Raw genomic sequence first — 19,449 nt, forward strand, 5'->3', positions numbered from 1 at the left:
TTCCTTTTTCCCATTTTAACATGGGAGTTATGTTTCTCATTTTCCAGTCAGTGGGAATTACACTGGACTGCAATGACTTCTGAAGTATGATGGATAATGGTTTAGCAACTTCATCTGCCAGTTCCCTCAGGACCCATGGATGCACCTCATCAGGTCCCATTGACTGGTGCACCTTCAGGTTCCTGAGACAGTCTTGAACCTCATCTTCTCCTACAGTGGGCGGTTCTTCATTCTCCCAGTCCCTGCCTTTGCCTTCTGTGTCATGGGCAGCGCACCCAGAGCTCTTGCCAGTGAAGACTGAGGCAAAGAAGTCATTGAGTACCTCAGCCTCCTCCATGTCCTGGGTAGCCAGGTCTCCCATTTTGTTCTGGAGAAGGTCCACATTTCTCTAGCCCTCCTTTTATCCCTGACATACCTATAGAAGCTTTTCTTGTTGCCCTTGGTGTCCCTGGCCACATTTAATTCTATCAGGGCTTTAGCTTTCCTAACTTGATCCCTGGTTGCATTTTGTCTGAACATGTGCAGCAGCATTTATTCTAAGTTCAGAGATGCCTCAGAAAAGCTTTTCTCTCCCTCTCTTCACCATCTCCCTGTAAGCACCCTCTCTGCAGTATGCTGTTTCGTTCAGAAACTCAGTTGTCTCTGGGAGCACAAGACCCCTGATGCCCCAGACTCCTTTTGCATATTGCAAAGCCATGTGCCAGCTTCCCAGTCCCCTTGGGAACAGACAGCTTCTCCCAGCCTCAGGTAGGAGATGGCACCCGGAGTCCCTTGGCACCCTATTTCCTATGGGTCTATGATTCTATGACTTGGTGGGTAAGACATGGCACGCGTTGCATTGCTTTTTCCACCGACTTCCACCCATCTGCCTCTTCGCCAAGGGATTGCATCCAATGGCAAAGGAACTGAACCACCCGTCCTGACATCTCGTTTGCCCCTCCCCGAGCTTTTGTACTCCTTCGGTTCAATGTATGCGGAGAATAATAATCGTTACAAAAGAAAATCTCACTCTTCCCCCTTCCTTTACTTGTCTCAAACAGTAGTTGAGAGAGGTGAGAAGAAGGATGTGGTGTTTCTAATCGATGGCTCAGATGGTGTTAGAAGAGGTTTCCCTCTACTGAAGACCTTTGTTCAAAGAGTTGTTGAAAGCCTGGATATTGGTCGTGACAAGGTCCGTGTTGCCGTCGCGCAGTACAGCAATGTTATACAACCCGAGTTCTTACTCGACACCCACGAAGACAAAGCAGATCTCATCAGTGCCATCCAGGAGCTGAAAGTTATGGGAGGATCTCCTCTGAACACCGGAGCAGCCCTCGACTATCTCATCAAGAACGTCTTCACGGTGTCAAGCGGTAGCAGGATAGCAGAGGGCGTCCCGCAGTTCCTGATTCTGCTGACTGCTGATCGGTCCCAGGATGACGTGAGGAGGCCCTCGGTGGTCCTGAAGACGAGTGGAACAGTGCCCTTTGGCATAGGGATTGGAAATGCTGACATCACAGAGCTGCAGACGATCTCCTTCCTCCCGGATTTCGCTATCTCTGTGCCTGACTTCAGCCAGCTGGATACAGTGCAGCAGGTCGTCTCGAACAGAGTCATCCGGCTGACCAAGAAAGAGATAGAGTCACTTGCCCCTGATCTGGTTTTTACATCACCCAGCCCAGGTGAGAAGATGTTTGTGTCTGCACCAAGAGCCAGCGGCAAAATATGATGTTTAGTAACATCATGGTTGCAACACAAACTGAGAAAAGCAAAGATGGTCACGGCTAAGACTCCAAGTCCGTCTTGGTCTCACTGTCGATGTATTTTTTTGACGTGCTTAGGGTTGGCAGGAGCTCTGTGATTCAGCTGAGTCACCTTTAAGCCCAGTCCCTCGAGGTGGTCCATGGTGTACCTACATGGAAGATCCACAAAGTGAATGCTACGACCTTAATTTTATTTTAACTTGATGGATCTTAAGTCCATGCTATTCCTCCTGGAATGGAAATCATGTCATTTAGATGACACAGGGACACCTTCATACCATTTTGATTTAAAGTCAGCTTTCTGCTAAATGTAAGACCTACTGATGTGTCTTATGTTTGCCATGCTCATTCACTGGGGGAAGGGAAACTGGAAGCGGGCATCAGGAAAAGGATCAGATCTTCCATTTCTGATCTCACTTGGAATGAAATACACCCAGCGTATGCCTGGGACGAAGGGTACCCACCCCAAATGAGTTCCTTTGAAGTCCACCATCCTACTCTATCTGTTCCTTCCCTTCAGAGCCAGACTGCTTTCCTCCATCCCTATTTATCAGTGTGATACTCAGTGATAATTCAGGCTCTGACCCGAATTACCACTGCAGAAAACACTTTATTAGGAAGAATAAAATCATCCTGGAAAGCCAGAAGCTGAGAGAATAATAGGATAGAAGCTGTCCTAGAGGACAAAGCCAAGGAAAGATGGGTGGTACTGAGTGTAAAACAACCCCAGGCTGCCTGGCAATCTGCCCTGAGTAAGGAGAATCACGAGGCTACCTTTCCTTTGGTGAAGATGCCACGAGGAATTATTGTTCCAAGTTTCCCCTGCTCCCTCTTGCTTCCTTTGCTCTGGAAGTTGCTGTTCTTGCACTGCCTGGGGATGTGCCTAGCAGACTGGTCCTGTCTCTGAGCCGAACCCAGAGCTGTCTGCTGGGGTTCCCAGGAGATATCACAGGGAACAAAACAATAAGCTTCCTCCCCATGGCCAAAGGCATGGGCCAGTGATGTAGATGATGAGCTTAGCTGCTCTCCATAAGTAATGCCTGAGGCATCTTCTGACCACTGCCTTCTTTCCTGCAGCGGGTGTGAAAAGGGACGTTGTGTTCATGGTTGATGGCTCCCGCTATGCCGCCCAGGAGTTCTACCTCATCCGTGATCTCATTGAGAGGATAGTGAACAACTTGGACGTGGGCTTTGACACCACCCGGATTTCGGTGGTCCAGTTCAGCGAGCATCCCCGCGTGGAGTTCCTGCTCAACGCCCACTCCACCAAGGATGAGGTGCAGAGCGCTGTGAGACGGCTGCGGCCACAGGGTGGCCAGCAGGTGAACGTTGGGGAGGCTCTTGAGTTTGTGGCGAAGACCATCTTCACCCGGCCCTCCGGGAGCCGCATAGAGGAAGGCGTCCCTCAGTTTTTGGTCATCCTCTCCTCCCGCAAGTCCGACGATGACTTAGAGTACCCATCACTCCAAGTCAAACAAGTGGGGGTGGCACCTATGGTGGTAGCAAAGAACGTGGAACCTGAGGAGATGGTACAGATTTCTCTTAGTCCTGATTATGTATTCCAAGTCTCCAGCTTCCAAGAACTGCCTAGCCTCGAGCAGAAGCTTCTGACTCCTATTGAAACCCTGACCGCGGACCAAATCAGAAGGCTGCTGGGAGACGTGCAACCCCCCACAGGTAAGGCTTGTCAACATTGGCTGCCTTTGGGTTGCTACTCGAGTAAATGTTGCCCAAATGTGTAAATAGCTTTCCATCCTTTCTCTATGAACCAAGGTTTTCCTCAGTTTAAAGCAAAGGTGGAGCACGTGTATAGTTTTAGAAGGAAACTTTTAGATATGTGGAAATTCGGCTCAAGTACCTAAACACATTATAACTTACGATTTTCCAGTTGAGTACCTAAATACATTACCTATTTTGATTATCAAGTCAAATACTGCAATGTGTACAATTGCCTATTCCCATTTAGCAGCTCTCTAACAAAGAGAGATAGATCTGAGGCAAAATGAAGCTGGAAGCATTGAGAAATCCAGATAAGAGTGTTAATGAATGAAACAGATAAGACTCTGAGTAATGCATGCTTTGAACATTAGGCAGACTTTGAATATTAGGCACGCTTGCACACAAGCCCTTTTGGAGAGGGTCCCCAAAGCACCATGCCTAAGGTCAGCTGAAATATGCCGTGCAGTTTTACGTAGCAGGTAGCACAGAAATCCTCCAGCAAAGCTGAAGCAAAACCAGCACACGAATAATTTCCTCTCTTCTTGCTTCTCTGCAGATGTTACTGGTGATGAAAAGGACGTAGTCTTCCTTATTGACAGCTCTGACAGCGTTAGGTCCGATGGGCTTGCTCACATTCGGGATTTCATCAGCAGAATTGTTCAGCAGCTGGAAGTGGGGCCAAACAAAGTGCGAATCGGTGTGGTGCAGTTCAGCAATAATGTCTTCCCTGAGTTCTACCTGAAGACCCACAAGTCCAAAAATGCCATCCTGCAAGCCATCCGCCGCTTAAGGCTTAGAGGGGGCTCCCCCGTGAATGCCGGCAAAGCCCTAGACTACGTGGTGAAGAACTACTTTATCAAGTCTGCGGGGAGCAGGATAGAAGACGGGGTGCCCCAGCACCTAGTCGTTATCCTCGGAGACCGGTCCCAGGATGATGTGAACAGGCCTGCTAACGTGATCACTACAACCAGCATTAAACCTCTGGGTGTTGGAGCCAGAAACGTGGACAGGGGCCAGCTGCAGGTCATCACCAACGATCCTGAGCGTGTGTTTGTGGTACAGGACTTTACAGGACTCCAAACTTTAGAAAAGAACGTGCAGAGCATTCTTGAAGAGCTTCCGATACCTACAACAGAAATCCCTGGAATTCCAGGACCTGGTAAGACCGCTATTCACCCTGTAGACTTTTCTGGACAGGGCACAGATAGAATTTGTATAATGTGAAAATGATTCTTTCCTATGCTCAACATAATAACACCTTTTGATTCCCAACCGTTTAGTCATATTGCTTTAAAGAAGACTTTGAAGAAGATCTTGTTGAGCACAGGAAAGAATAGAACTAAATTTGAAATGAGATGAGGGTGTCTATCACAAAAAAAAAAATCAATGTTGTACAAAGTACAATAAATGTGCTGTATGAAACCTTTCTTCTTGTATGAATGTAAAATTATGCCAAAGATTGATGAAACTAAAAAGGTAGAAGGAAGAGGGAAATGCAATGCTACTTCACAAAAGCATCTTGGACATTATAGGTGCCACAATTTTTAACGACTGTGTTTTCTCTGGAATCTTTTCAGGAGCTAAAAAGCAGGCTGACATTGTGTTTTTGCTGGATGGCTCGATCAATCTCGGGAGGGATAACTTCCAAGAAGTTCTCCAGTTTGTCTACTCTGTGGTGGATGCCATTTATAGGGATGGTGACTCTATCCAGGTAGGACTGGCCCAGTACAACTCAGATGTCACTGATGAGTTTTTCCTCAAGGACTACTCCACCAAACCTCAGATTTTAGATGCCATCAATAAAGTCATCTACAAAGGTGGCCGAGTGGCAAACACTGGCTCAGCTATCAAGCATATCCAGGCGAAACACTTTGTGAAGGAGGCCGGCAGCCGAATTGACCAGAGGGTGCCCCAGATCGCCTTCATTGTCACAGGTGGGAGGTCCTCTGATGACGGGCCGAGTGCCTCCTTGGAAATCGCACAGAAAGGTGTCAAGGTGTTTGCAGTTGGCGTGAAAAACATCGACCTGAAGGATGTCAGCCTTCTGGCAAGCGAGAGTGCCACAAGTTTCAGAGCATCCACAGCCCAGGAGCTGTCAGAGCTGAATGAGCAGGTCCTGGTTACACTGGAAGCCGCTATGGAGGAGAGATTGTGCCCAGTAACGACGGAAGTTTTAAGAGGTAAGTGCAATCCTTTTGTAATGTGCTCAGGTCATTCCCAAGGGTGGCTTTTAATATCCAACACGTTTTGACAGACTCATCCAGCCTGTTCTTGTTCTTATCCTATAGCCTGAGGTGCAGAATGGACTAAGACCTCCTCCATGAGCATGGTGGTAGGCTGCAAGCCTTTGGTAGGAGGCCATCGTGTTGGAAGAGTTTCAGACATGACAGACAGGCACTAAATCACTGACCTCCTACTACTGCATCAGAGGGGCTCCTTTAATTAGCTGCCTGTGGACTAAGTCTCACCACCTTCCACTCCAGATACATAGGCACATGATGCCAGTGGAACGTTGGCAGACCAACTTGTTCAGTGCCAAAACGAAAAGTGATGGTCCTTGTTTTGCCTGCTGCATTATAACAAGCTGATCGCACTCCTTGGCCATTCAGTCCCTGGCACACATGATGTGGCAGAAATCAAAACGTCTCTTGCCAGATCATCCAGGGTGCCCACTTGATCTCATGACAGGTATATGAGGAAAAGTCAGGGCACAAGTGGTTGTATTTCAAGGTGAAATTGCCTTAAGAAGGGATCTCGTGATTTGGCTCCTCCTGAAGCCAAGCAAGGCGAGCTGGGATGAGTAAGTGAGCTGGTGTTACTGTCGGACCAGACTCCCTGCAGCTGGTTTAACTTACTCCAGTACGGCAAATCCTACTCCCAGCACAACTGACTGTGGCTCAGCCCTCTGGCTTTTGAGCAGAGGCATCTCCCAAACCTCTGGAGAGCCATAGCAGCCCTGAGCTGAGCAGCACCTCCAGCCAGGATGAAAAACTGAGCGCAATGAAAAGCAAACTGGTCCTGACGGTCACCATAGGCGCTTCTCAAGTGCAGTACCAGTGTGATTCATATCAAAGACGTTTCAAACACCTCCCTGCTTGAAAGCTGATGTAGCTGCAGGAGGTGTTACATCCAGACAAAAGACAGCTGGCAGCCTGATTTGGGCAGTCTCCAGACCAATGGGTAGCTCGGACCTGCATGGTGGCTCTAAGCCCACGCTTGATATTCTTGCAGAAAGGAATGGCTTATCCCAGTGCTAAGCACAGGGAGAAAAAAAAATACACAGATTTTACCAGGTTATCATTGCTGTGATGAAGAGAAGTAGAAGGTGCTTATGTATCAAATGGTGACAGTTCTCGATGCAGAGACCACCTTCTCTAACGACTAACAGAGTAATTAAGAAAGTCACTACTTGAAAACCAATGGTTATTTTGCTCAACAGTGACACTCTCCTCTCTTTCCGTGTTTCCCTTTCAGATTGTGACTTAGACGTGATACTCGGCTTTGATGTCACGGATGTTGGGCCTGGCCAAAGCATATTCAATTCCCAGAGAGGTCTGGAGTCCAGAGTCGAGTCTGTGCTGAACAGAATAACGCAGATGCAGAAGATCAGCTGCACTGGCAACCAGGCGCCCAACGTCAGGGTGGCCATCATGGCCCAGGCTCGGGGGGGACCCGTGGAGGGACTGGACTTCTCCGAGTACCAGCCTGAGCTCTTCGAGAGGTTTCAAGGCATGCGTACCCGCGGGCCCTATTTTCTCACGGCGGATACGCTGAGGTCCTACCTGAACAAATTCAGATCTGCACCCTCCGGCAGCACCAAGGTAAGTCAAAACCAAGGCCACCGGCACAGTGTTGGCAAGGACAGCTGACTCCCGATTTTAGCTGGCAAAGCAACTGTAATTAATAATAAATTTTAAAATAAATAAATAAATAAATAAATTTATTCAGAATAAATTTGGTCATTTAAGCCTTACTTGTTTCCTGCACTCTCCCTGCATTGTCAAGGTCCTATCCTGACGATTGCTGAGCATCACTGCAGCCAGTACCCATGAGCACTGTTGGGCTGCAAACTATTGCTTTCCAGACATTTCCCTGTTTGTGCTTTAGCAACAAAGACCTGCGTGATACGATGCACGGAAACATGGCACAGAAATGCGAAGCTCTGTGGCCTGGAAAGGGTGTAGCAACTCCCCATCTCCTCTCAGATGAAGCATCCCTTGGAAGAAGGGCCCTTCAGGTTGCACATTGATTATGTTTCATACCTGAAGTGTTCTGGGTCCTGATATCGATTTGTTTCTCTCCCAGGTCATAATCCATTTTACTGACGGTGCAGATGACTCGATAGATCAGCTGGAGGCTACTTCGTCTGAATTGCATATAGAAGGTAACTTTTTTACTCTTCAAGGCAGTGATTATAGTCCATGTTAACATGTGGCCCATTTTACCACCATTTCTCATTAATCCACCAGCTTCTGATGATAATTAATAAGGATTTCATGGTTTCTACATGCACTTTCTGTTATTTGTTTGCCTTCCTGTGATATTTAGCTGCCTGCTGGCACCTAAGTGTGTGGGTAACCTGCTGAATGCGCTTGAAGGTGGTTGTTCTCGATTGAATAAGCTCCATTTGCAATCGAAGAGGTGGACAACCACCCATCCTTACCGGAGAGGGTGTGGGAGGCTCTGCAGAACACCTTGCCCCATCACAAAGCTCCTTCTGCTTCCTTTCCCCTCAGGTGTCAACGCTCTCATCTTCGTCGGGCTGGACCGAGTGAGCAATTTTGACCAAGTGATGCAGTTGGAGTTTGGTCGTGGGTTCACCTACAACAGACCGCTCAGAGTTAATCTGCTGGACTTGGATTTCGAGCTGGCAGAGCAGCTCGTAAGTAACTTGGCACAGGCAGCACTGCCTTGTAATGCTGGAGGAAAGCCGATGGCTGGATCTCCTGTGGGGCTGAACTGTGGCTCAATTACACCCTCTTGGCTCTGGTTCTCTCTCCTCCCTACCTCACGTCAGCTCTTTCTACAGATGCCACAGCAAATAAAGTTAAGAGCAGATCATGGTGCTGCCTGGTCTCGTACCACTCCTAGAGAAGTCCCACTCCAGCCAAGGCTACAGCACATGGGATTAGGTTGAACGGGATGGGATAAGATGCCACCAAAAGCTGCCGTGCCAAAAAGCCCACCCTCTGCTTATATTTATACTCTTTTTTTTTTTTTTTAACCTTACAAATAATGCACTGTCACGCCTTGTCAGAGCTAAATCTCTTGCAGGATCACTGCTTTCTAGGTTTCCTTCTGCAAGTTGATACACTGACTGTATTCCAGACATGCTTTTAACAGATGAAGTTTTCCTTTCTTCCCCCTAGATTTTCTTCCCTCCCATGTATGTAGTCTCTCTTGAGCTCATGGAGTTAATGTGCTGTCAACTCCAGTATGTCTGGCTCCTCCCAACTCCACATCTGCGAGTAGCATCGTTAGCCTCGTTCTCCAGCAGGTTTAATAAGATTGGGCTCAACCACCGATCCCTGCAGTAACCTTGCTGGGCCCTTCTCTGCAAATCAAAGTGCAGCCGCTTGGGAGCGAACATTGGGTTTTGGGATAAGAGCTAGCCTTCAGCCCATCCCCACGTAATTCGGTTGCCTAGGAAAATCCTTTCGAAATGTAAATGTGCAAAGCTGGCAGGAAACGTTTGCAGCCAGCAATGTACTTGGCAAAGAAAGGGATTTTTTTCTTTCTAGAGGATGATGCAAAACCAAGCTGTGATTTCTCTGAATCCATATCTTTCTTTTTTTTCCTTCTTTTTCCTCTTTTGCTGTGTGCTCACAAATTGCTCTTAGCCTGCAGGTTGCTGGTGAGCTACTCACTGCAATGACTTTCTCGTGGCCTATTCCACAAACTGGATTTGTTTCTTTGGAGATGAGATTGTTCTCTTCAGTGACAAGTGCTGCTCTGGAGACTGATCTCCTACTACATGCCCTCTGCAACTTCTGCCCTGCTCAGTTCCCATTTAAACCCTTGTCTCTGATGTCTGTACACAAATGATAACGTTGACTGCTACTTCCTAACCGTGCAGCCTAACCAGTCTGCCAACAGGAGCTTCCTTCTCCTGCTGTCATGGCTGTCTCAAGGCAAAGAGACCCCAAAATGCTGCTGGACCAAATTTATGCTCAGCAAAGGAGCGATTGTGTAGACCTGAGGACTTGCAGGAGTTATGATGTTGGGGCTCTGCTGGGTTTCTAACACTTTCCCACTGTGTCATGTGCGTTTTGCTGCAGGACAACATCGCAGAGAGGACGTGCTGCAAGGTCCCATGCAAGTGCTCGGGGCAGAGAGGGGACAGAGGTGTGCCGGGCCCCATAGGACCAAAGGTGAGTTGCTTCATTTGAGGATGAAGGGTCCCTGTGCAAGGCCAGTGTCCACCACGGTGGTGATGGGTGGGTGACGTGCAGGCTGCACACGTTGTACTGAGTGATGCTAATGGAGGTCATCTCCACTTACCCCCCACTTTAAAACTAGCCCTGGGCCATGCGCAGCCCTTTAGAGCTGCTCTTCTCTTTCCTCACAGCCTCCGTGTTGTAAAACAACCAAGAGGGCAGTGATGAGTGGCTGGAAGGAGGGGGCGAAGTGTCTTGTGAAACAGTTTGGGGACCTCGAAGGGAGATGGTTTCTCTCACTAACTTGTTCCCACAGACAACCAAGCAGATGATTTGTGCAAATGTAGGGAAATCCTGAATATCAGTTTAGAGGGAGATCACAGAACTATGAAAGAAATGCAAAACCCTCTTTGCTGTCTTCTAGGGTGCCACGGGTGATCTTGGCTATGGAGGCTATCCTGGTGACGAAGGAGGACCGGTAAGTGATTGCTCCTGCTCTGTGCGGTAACTGCTCAAATTAGGGACCTCACTATAGTGAAGCATTTGGAGGATTTTCCACTAAATATTTTCTGCTGTGACTGCGGGGGGTAGGTTAGATGAGAGAGCAAGCAGAACTTTATGTCTTCCTCACCTGATGGCCTGAGTCCCAGCTGCTCCTGGGAGAAGGTCAGTAAGGAGCTCCTTAAGAGCTGGAGAAAGCGTGATGAAGGGAATAACTCCCATTATTTGATATGATCCAGCTCTGTGCTATTCCTCCAAGGCAGGTGGGAATGTTTACAGCTGGTTCCCAAAACCTGTGAGCAGGGCAGTGTGATTATAAACACAATAAAATCCCCAACTTCATTAAAGCTGCAGCCTATGCCAAAGTTATCCATATCAAATGCAGACGAAAGATTTGAGTTAGTCCAAGAATGAGATCAAGAAGGGGTGTTTCTATCCATCACAGTGGCAGACAACATGAGTCCCATGACTTCTTGCTATCACTGTTGCATCCAAACTCTTACTTCATGAATCCCACATCACCCCTGGAATAAACAACTCTCCACACGTCATGCCCAGGAGGTGAAGCCGAGGCCAAGGGGCTGGCGGAGCTCATCGCTTTTCCAATAGCACAGGCAGGGGCCAAACACTGCTGTCAGATATCGCGTGCAATGCAATGTTGTCCTGGGGCTAGAAGGTTGGAACAGGATTAGACATCTGTGTTGGGCTCTGAGGGTTTTGTCTTGTCATTTTATTTTTGAAGGAGAAGTTTTCTAAAACTCTTCCACAGCTGAGAGTCTGGAAAGGATGTTTCTCAGCCATGAAGAGTTGCAGTTGACCTTTATGGGATGAAGGTTGCGGGCAGGAGATGGTCGGGTGGCTGGACGTTGACCTTTCAAAACCTCATTCACTGTTTTCTCCTGTGTTTCCAAGCCACCTCCCAGGCTTGCTGATGCCCAGTCAGCTAAAGAAACGCCCGCAGCAGGCAAACCCTGACCATTGTGTTTTCCTCTTCATGCCCCAGGGTGAGCGTGGACCACCGGGCGCGAACGGGACGCAGGGTTTCCAGGGATGCCCCGGGCACAGAGGAACCAAGGTATGTGTGAAAGGATCCTGAACGGAGCAGACCCAGAGTCTGGCTGGTGGGAGTCTGCTGAGGGCAGCTCCTGCTGCTTTAGGATGTCACGCAACAGCTGCCAAGTCCACTGGGGTGGTGATGTCTCCCTGACCAAGCACCGAGGCTTTCAGCAAGTGTCGTGGCTTTAGCATTGCTAAGAAGAGCAAAAGGGCAGCCCAGGGACACAGGCTGGATCTGCAGACTTATTTTCTGCAGTTTGGCTCTAGGGGAAAGATGTGAGAAGAGACGGATTTGTTCTTAACACCAAGAAATGGCGCGTGCATGTCTTGTCCCAAGGGTGGGATGGCATGACGGTGGAAATCTGCATTTGGAGAGGAGGGAGAAAAGCGAGCCGTGGCTGCTGATTTAAAGAGGAACCTTGAGCGAATTGTTCAGGACAGCAGCCGCGTCACAAGCCAGAAAAGGTGATGAAACGTATAATATTTATGGGAAATATTCAGTGATATTAAGGGGATGTTTCCTACCATTTGCTCCAGCCACAGGATCCTCTGGCAGGGCGCAGAAGAGTGCGTGAACCAAGCCCGTTAGTTGCAGCTGAGATACCGAGTCTCTTTAAAAAATTGTCCAGTCTTGGACAAAGCCACTGAGACTGGATCTGGATTCATATAAAAATGAGCGCAGGGAGAAAAGTCAGTGGAGAAAGAGTTGTAGCTAAGGAGTAAGCTATTTTATATTGGATCACCTGGCTAAAAGTCACGATGCACATATTTCATTTTGGCACGAGTGTTGAGGAGGCAGCTGAAGGAGAAGATTGATGTAAGAGAAATAAGGGGCAGTTGAACCTCAGTGCTGCAAGCCCTGGGATTGCCTCAGTCCTGGCTCTGGGTCTGCGACCAAGCACAGCCCCTCTTTTCCACCGCTTCCCATGGCGATGAAATGGGTAAAAGTGGAGTAATTCCCTGTTCTGATCTCTTTAGGGTTCTCGGGGATTCCCAGGAGAGAAGGTATGGAGCTGTTTCCTCATGCCACGGTGGTGAGCGTGAGCATATGGACACACTGGTATCCCCCTCCCCATTCCCCTTTCCCTCGGTGAACATTTGCCCCTCGCCTCTCTTCTTCAGGGTGAACTGGGAGAAATGGGTCTGGATGGCATTGATGGAGAAGAGGTCAGTCATTTTAATTGATTTTCTCTTTATAACGAGATGCTCTTTGAAGCATCTAAGAAGCTCCTTGAAAGTGGCAAATATTCTAAAATATTTTTCTTTTTTAGGGAGACAAGGGTTTGCCCGGCTCCTCTGGAGAGAAGGGATACACTGGCAGGAGGGTAGGCTTTTATCACGTTTACGACGGGGCTAAATGATGGTGAAAAGTTGGATTTCAGCCAGGGGAGGGTGGAAAGCCACCACACACCGCTCGGAACTCAGGACCCGGGCAGAGGTGCGTGACAGTAGAGATGCTTTTGGCAGGCAAGGGCCGCCCTCGCTGACTCTCCGTTTCTTCCGCAGGGTGATAAGGGAGTTAAAGGTGAACGAGGAGAACGAGGTGATCGTGGGCTCCGTGGAGACCCGGTAAATATTTCTAAGGCATCTTCTTGATGAAGTCCTGGGGGTCATCAGCTAGGATGCACTCAGGCTTGCTAAATGTCACTTGACGTGGGTAGGTCCGGTGACAGAGCAAGGACCCAGAGATGACATGTGGGTAACACGTGCCTCTTGATACCACCCTGCCAATCACTGTTTCAGTATATTAAAATTTCCCTTCCTCTTCTTCTTCAATATTATTATTTCTCAGTTGAAATGCTGTGTCTTTCTGAAAGAACCAACAATACTTTATCTAATTCAGTCAAAAAAGAAAAAAAGAAATGCTGGTTCTGAGCTACAGCGGAGCAGTTTATGATGTCTGACTTCCATGTCCCACTTACACAGATGTTTCTCATCGCTCTATTGCTTTCAGGGAGATTCAGGAGCTGATAATACTCAAAGGGGAACCAGAGGCCAAAAGGGTGAAATTGGACCAATGGTAAAGTTTCTTTGTTGTCTTTTGTTGTTTTTCGGTTTTTACAATTGGATGGGACAGAAAAAGTGAGAAAAGAAGATGCTGCCAAAAAGGTGCGAGTTTCTGAAACTCATCCTGCCTTGTCAGATGGAATATTTTTCCACTGGAAAATGTTGTTGGTTTGCAACCAAAACTTTCTCTGGGAAGATGTCCGTTTAGATGTTTTATGTAAGAAGTGCGCTTTTATTTTTTATTTTTTTAAATTATTTTATTTTACCATGCCTTTTGGGAGCTTGTCACTGAGAACAACTTTGTACTTGGAAATTAACTTCATATGTTCTTGCGGGTCATATTCAAAAGCAGAGAACCGTTTAGGCGATACCAAATCTGAATGTCCTGATTGACCTGAAACTTTGGAAAAAAAAAACAAACCACGTGTTCCTTGGAAAATTTCAAAACCCATTCGTTTTCATATCAACTCAGAATGAAAATGCATCTTAAAATGTCAGAAGGTATTTCACGAAGAATGGGATTGTTGGCATGCACTAGCTCAGAAACTTGATGGAAAGCTTCCATGAATTGTTAGAAGGATTTCCACCGATGTGGGAATACCAAGTAGCTTGTGTAAGAGCATGGAAGGACCCAGTTTTTGAGAATTGAACTTATTTTCCTCGTGTCTGCTTGTCTCGGGACTCTCACTTGAGTTTGGTGTTTCCCTTAGGGAGAGCCAGGACCGGTGGGTGTGGATGGCCAAGACGGTGGAGTTGGGAGGAAGGTGAGCTGCCAGACCCGCAGCCAGCGGGGGCCGAGCTTAGATTGACAATAACTTTTTCCCTCCTGCCTTCCCATGTATTTTATTTCACAAGCGTCAGGAGTTCAACCTAAAAAAAAAAAAGGAAAAAAAAAAAACCTCAAAAGGAAAATGCCTGGTGCTTTGCTGCCTTGCATAGACTTTCAAGGTCTAATCCTGAATTTATTCCCGTGCAAGTAACTCAGGGCTCCGATCGGTGAAACTACACCTGATTTACTCCAGCATATGCATCTGCATTTCACTACTGGTTTTTAAAAGGCAAAAAACAAACTGGAGCTGGTGTAGCTGGGATGTCCGGAGATGCTTTCCCTGCTGCTCCAATGCCACTTGTCCCTCGGGCCAGTGGCCCAGGGACTGTGGCATCCTTCTGCGTGTGTGAGTGAGCAACTCACCTGTGCAGAGGGCTGGGGGGTGCAAGGAAGGAGAAATTTAGGATTTAAGATTTAAGAGAGCTGGCTGTCTAGCAGAAGGTGGAGTGTGGATTTCTCTCTCCCTCTCCCCAGTGGTTTAAACTATTCAAACATGATTTTGGACTAAGAGAAGCGGTGATACACGGATCAAAAAGCAATAGAAAAATGTGCGTGCTTGCACACTGCGTAACAAATCTCATCGTTCCTTCATTCGCAGGGTATGGCAGGACGAAGGGGACCGATAGGCATTAAGGTAAGTGCTGATGGGGACAACGCCTTGGACTCCTGCCATGTCACCAGCCAGGCAGCCACAGCACCCAGAGGGATGTGCCAGGAGAAGAGACATGCAGACTTTGCTTCTTCCTCTCTGCCTCGTCTTTCCTCGAAATTTCCCTCCTCCTCCTTGGGCTCATGTCCCTGTATGCTCCTTGCTGGACTTGGTGCAAAGCCCGGCGTCCACGTGCCTGGGGCTGCCCATCCTCTGCAGTGTTCCCTGCTCAGATGCTTTGTCTCCACGTGCTGCTGAAGCAGCATAATGGGACCAAAGCATGAAGGAGATTGATGTCCATTGATTGCAGGAGGAAAATTACCCTCCTGGTTCTGATCTTCTAAGAAAAGGTGACCCACTTAGTGAATTAGAGAATGGCTGTGGATGTTGTCCACTTAGACTTTAGTAAAGGCTTTGACACTGTTTCCCATAGCATTCTTCTGGAGAAACTGGCAGCTCATGGCCTGGACAAGTGTACTCTTTGCTGGGTAAAAAACTGACTGGATGACTGGGCCCAAAGAGTTGTAGTGAATAGAGTTTAATCCATTTAGTGGCTCGTCACCAGTGGTGTTCCCCAGGGCTCAGTACTGGGGCCAGTTCTGTTTGATATCTTTATCAATGATGTGGATGAGGGCATCGAGTGCATCCTCAGTAAGTCTGCAGATGACACCAAGTGAGTGGGAGTGTTGATCTACTCCATAGAGGGATCTGGACAGGCTGAATCGATGGGCTGAGGTCAATAGTGTGAGATTCAACAACGCTGAGTGCCAGGTCCTACACTTGGGTCACAACAATCCCATGCAACGCTATGAGTTGGGGAAGAATGGCTGGAAAGCTTCCTGGTGGAAAAGGACCTGGGGGTGTTGGTCGACAGGTGGCTGAATACGAGCCAGCAGTGTGCCTAGGTGGCCAAGAAGGCCAATAGCATCCTGGCTTCTATCAGAAATAGAGTGGCCAGCAGGACTCGGGAAGCGATCATCCCCCTGTGCTCGGCACTGGTGAGGCTGCACCTTGAATACTGTGTCCAGTTTTGAGCCCCTCACTACAAGAAAGACATTGAGGTGCTGGAGTGCATCTGAAGAAGGGCAACGAAGCTGGTGAAGGGTCTGGAGCACAAGTCTTATGAGGAGTGGCTGAGGGAACTGGAGTTTTTAGCCTGGAGAAAGGAGGCTGAGGGGAGACCTTACCACTCTCTACAACTATCTGAAAGGAGGTTGTAGCGAGGTGGGTGTTGGTCTCCTCTCCCAAGTAACAAGCGATAGGACAAGAGAAAATGGCCTCAAGTTATGCAAGAGGAGATTTAGATAGGATATTATGAAAAATGTCTTTACGGAAAGGGTCATCAAGCATTGGAACAGGCTGCCCAGGGAAGTGGTTGAGTCACCACCCCTGGAGGTGTTTAAAAGATGTGTAGATGCGGTGCTTAGGAACATGGTTAGTGGTGGACTTGGCAGTGCTACCTTAACGGCTGGACTAGATGATCTTGAACATCTTTTCCAACCTAAAAGATTCTATTCTGTGCTTATTCTCTGCTATAACCATATTCTGAAAAAAACCCTCAAACAACTGTTCTATAGAATAACTGTTCTTCCCTGCTCTTGATGCAGCTGTAAATGCCCTGAAATCTCCTCTCCCTCCCCATGATGTTGACCACGTCCCCCACGCTAACCTACGTTGTCCTATTTTGCACTTCAAGGGTACCAAGGGCTCACCCGGACAGGCGGGGCCGGCTGGAGAACAAGGCATGAGAGGGCCACAGGTCAGTGAGCTTACGACAAGGTGAATGTCTTATGTCATGACGCTGTTGCGTTATTTCGTCACAGCTGCTCCCTCAAAGAGCCTCAGCAGTGAGGACTGCCAGGATTTGGGTATTTCTGGGTGCACTGTGGCCTGGCTGTCCTGCCCTGGGACATCAGGTCTGCCATTGCATTCACACCACCCGAGCTGTGACGTGTTTGAAAACCATCTCTTGGGCGCTGTAGTGTTTGCTTCCCTGTGCGATCTCGTGTAGCGCTGGTGTGCTTTGACACAGTCTGTCTTTTCTCCCTCCACAGGGTCCGCCCGGCCAGCTTGGCACACCAGGCTTAAGAGGAGAGCAGGGCATGCCTGGACCCAGGGTAAACCCTTCTGCTGCTCCTCAGCCATTGACCCAACTGTGCTCAGCAAGAACATCTCACTCAACTAATAAGATGCAGCCAATGTGTCTTCCCATTTCCCTCTCTAGGGCTCTGACTCTGTTTCATTCTCTTATAACACACCCTTCCAGTACAATCCTGCTCTCAGCTTATGCTAAAGATTTCTTCATCCTACAAAAGAGAAAGAGTTAAAAGCAACCACAAAGGGGTCAGGACTTCAGCGTTCGGTCCATTATGGTTTGCGATCTTAATTAAAGAACATCTCTGAGTGTCTGGCAGAGCCTCCTCTGTGATATTTCAACCTCTGAGGCCAGAGCACGACCATCTCACGTGTTTGATGGGGACGCCCAGGCATTTATTTCTCTCTCCTGCTGCTGACCCCAGCAAGACTCGTGTCCATAAAGCCAGACGCATCTTGCATTTCCCCATCCTGAGCAGGACTTTGTTCCTCTTGCTCGCACCTTTCCCAAGGGATTTTTCTGGAGACAATATAGGTTGCTGCTGATATTTGCATTCAGCTGACCTGGTCCTTCAGCTCTTCCCAACCGTGAATTAGACTTCTGAATTTCCTAAGGTGCTTTGAGAGGCGCCAGCCCTAGTAGTTAATACATGATTTCTACATTCATCCAATCCCCTAGTTTCTGGCACCCAGTTTTATTGATACATTGCCAACGTGCCTCTTCCTGTTTCTGTTCCAGGCTGGTGGTGGACCACCAGGAGTTCCAGGAGAGCGGGGCAGGATCGGTCCCCTAGGACGAAAGGTATGTCTTCACAAGCACGGGCCATCAGCAACTGAAACAGCAAAGAAAATCTTCTGGATAGAGTGAGCTCAGAAAAATACTGGAGATTAACATCTTGGAGTGAAATCTGCTTATCTTCACGGAATTGCAGTGTAGAGTAGAGCAAGGTCTGTGCTCTGGTTGTTTCGTTAGGCTTCCATTTTGTTACACAGAGGTGGAAATGCAATTGAGTAACTGAGATTCCCAAGGAATTTTCCAGAGTGGATTCTTAGCTGGTACCCACATGGGGAAGTGGTCATGCTGGATCTCTCCAGACCCTCCATTTGGTTCTCTCTCTCCAGATTCACACATGCTGGTTCATTTCTATAGCTGCTCCATTGTCCATTTGCACTGGCCAAATCCCCAGAGCTTGAGAGCTTTTATTTTTGCAGTTTTTATAAAAAACAAACACGATCCTGTGATGGGGGCTGGCTGTTCTCCCATGTCCCATTGCTCAGCTTTCCTGGAATCACTAAAGGTCCCACTAAAAAGCAAGCATTTTGCAGCATTGCTGGCCGTGTAGGTCCAGCCATGACTTTCTGCTGCAAGAACGACTGAAGACTGGTCTATGTAAAGAAACCAGTGCTGGTGGGGCGGGAAAGGCTCAGAGTTGCCTGGTATTTCAGCACATGCTTTAATAGATGCTCCTGTTTTCAGGGTGAGCCTGGAAACCCTGGACCCAAAGGGCCAAATGGACAGCAGGGCCCACGAGGAGAGATGGTAAGTGTGGCCATGCACTCACACCTTTGAGGATGCTGGGCTGAACCCTCTCCTGTGGCAAATGGGTCACAGTCCTTTAGAGTGGAGAGTTTAGCTCCCTTATGGTCTTTGTATCCTCCACAGTACATGGTAAGAGAGGGAAATCAGCCTTATGTCTTCAGCTGGCATAAGCACAGTTGGCGATGGTCATCCCTTGAGGAGGTGAATTCTATTGACTAGAAAAGTGACTTTTAACATCTCAGAGATCAGTCTGCAGGGCAGAGGCTGTCCAGAGTTGCTTGGCCTTGTCCTGGCTCATTGCGTGAGGATCATGATCATGATCTGAGCTGATCCTGTGTGCTAGTTGAAAGTAACCTGTAAAAAGGATGTATGGACTAAGTGAGCCCTTTCATGGGGTCTGATGCTTGTTACTCTGTATAATGAGGAGCCAACTGAAGGAAAAATGGTCTGTGCAAAGCAAGGGAGGACAAGCTTGGGTCAGACACAGCTATAAGTACACCCCTAGCGTTGACTGACCTCGTAACCTGCTTCCCATTGCTGACTTCCACCTGGGTTTTACACACTATATGTGTATACTAAGAGGGTTTTAATTCAGATTTGTAGTTTTGGCACCACTTTTTTTTCTTGTAATAGATTTATCTATAGAAGGACTTCTCAAAAGTCCATGGCATCAGTGGGTTCCTTCTATTGATGCCTGTGAGATTTAAACTATTCACATATGACTGCATATTAATGACTTCGACTTTCCAATTTTAGGGTGACGATGGACGAGATGGAATTGGTGGCCCAGGCCCTAAAGGCAGGAAGGTAGGTGTATGTTCAGCGTGCCCACCTACTGACATGAGTTACCAAGGACAAGGAAGTAGCCGAGGTCTTCAGGGAAGGTGGGCAAGGCCAGAGCCTGGGTGAAGTCAGACACATACATGGACAAAAAT

The 19,449-nt window shown here is 48.0% G+C and overlaps 1 protein-coding gene across 4 annotated transcripts in view; it reads left to right on the plus strand.

The window, feature by feature from the left end:
* COL6A3 (collagen type VI alpha 3 chain) overlaps nt 1-19,449 on the plus strand; it is a 57,491-nt gene that overhangs the window by 19,130 nt on the left and 18,912 nt on the right. For 2 of the 4 annotated variants that reach the window (XM_086615462.1, XM_086615464.1), the window contains 22 exons: nt 1,041-1,661; nt 2,820-3,419; nt 4,018-4,620; nt 5,039-5,641; nt 6,936-7,282; nt 7,767-7,845; nt 8,198-8,343; nt 9,740-9,832; nt 10,263-10,316; nt 11,343-11,414; nt 12,374-12,400; nt 12,518-12,562; nt 12,667-12,720; nt 12,902-12,964; nt 13,350-13,415; nt 14,113-14,166; nt 14,830-14,865; nt 16,577-16,639; nt 16,935-16,997; nt 17,714-17,776; nt 18,452-18,514; nt 19,271-19,321. In XM_086615462.1, the coding sequence (XP_086471588.1) occupies nt 1,041-1,661; nt 2,820-3,419; nt 4,018-4,620; nt 5,039-5,641; nt 6,936-7,282; nt 7,767-7,845; nt 8,198-8,343; nt 9,740-9,832; nt 10,263-10,316; nt 11,343-11,414; nt 12,374-12,400; nt 12,518-12,562; nt 12,667-12,720; nt 12,902-12,964; nt 13,350-13,415; nt 14,113-14,166; nt 14,830-14,865; nt 16,577-16,639; nt 16,935-16,997; nt 17,714-17,776; nt 18,452-18,514; nt 19,271-19,321 (3,866 nt within the window). The remainder of the gene's footprint in view (nt 1-1,040; nt 1,662-2,819; nt 3,420-4,017; nt 4,621-5,038; nt 5,642-6,935; nt 7,283-7,766; nt 7,846-8,197; nt 8,344-9,739; nt 9,833-10,262; nt 10,317-11,342; nt 11,415-12,373; nt 12,401-12,517; nt 12,563-12,666; nt 12,721-12,901; nt 12,965-13,349; nt 13,416-14,112; nt 14,167-14,829; nt 14,866-16,576; nt 16,640-16,934; nt 16,998-17,713; nt 17,777-18,451; nt 18,515-19,270; nt 19,322-19,449) is intronic. The other 2 variants (XM_086615463.1, XM_086615465.1) reach the window with 1 other exon arrangement.

Source organism: Tauraco erythrolophus, chromosome 8 (genome assembly GCF_009769465.1).
Source record: "Tauraco erythrolophus isolate bTauEry1 chromosome 8, bTauEry1.pri, whole genome shotgun sequence".
NCBI lineage: Eukaryota > Metazoa > Chordata > Aves > Musophagiformes > Musophagidae > Tauraco > Tauraco erythrolophus.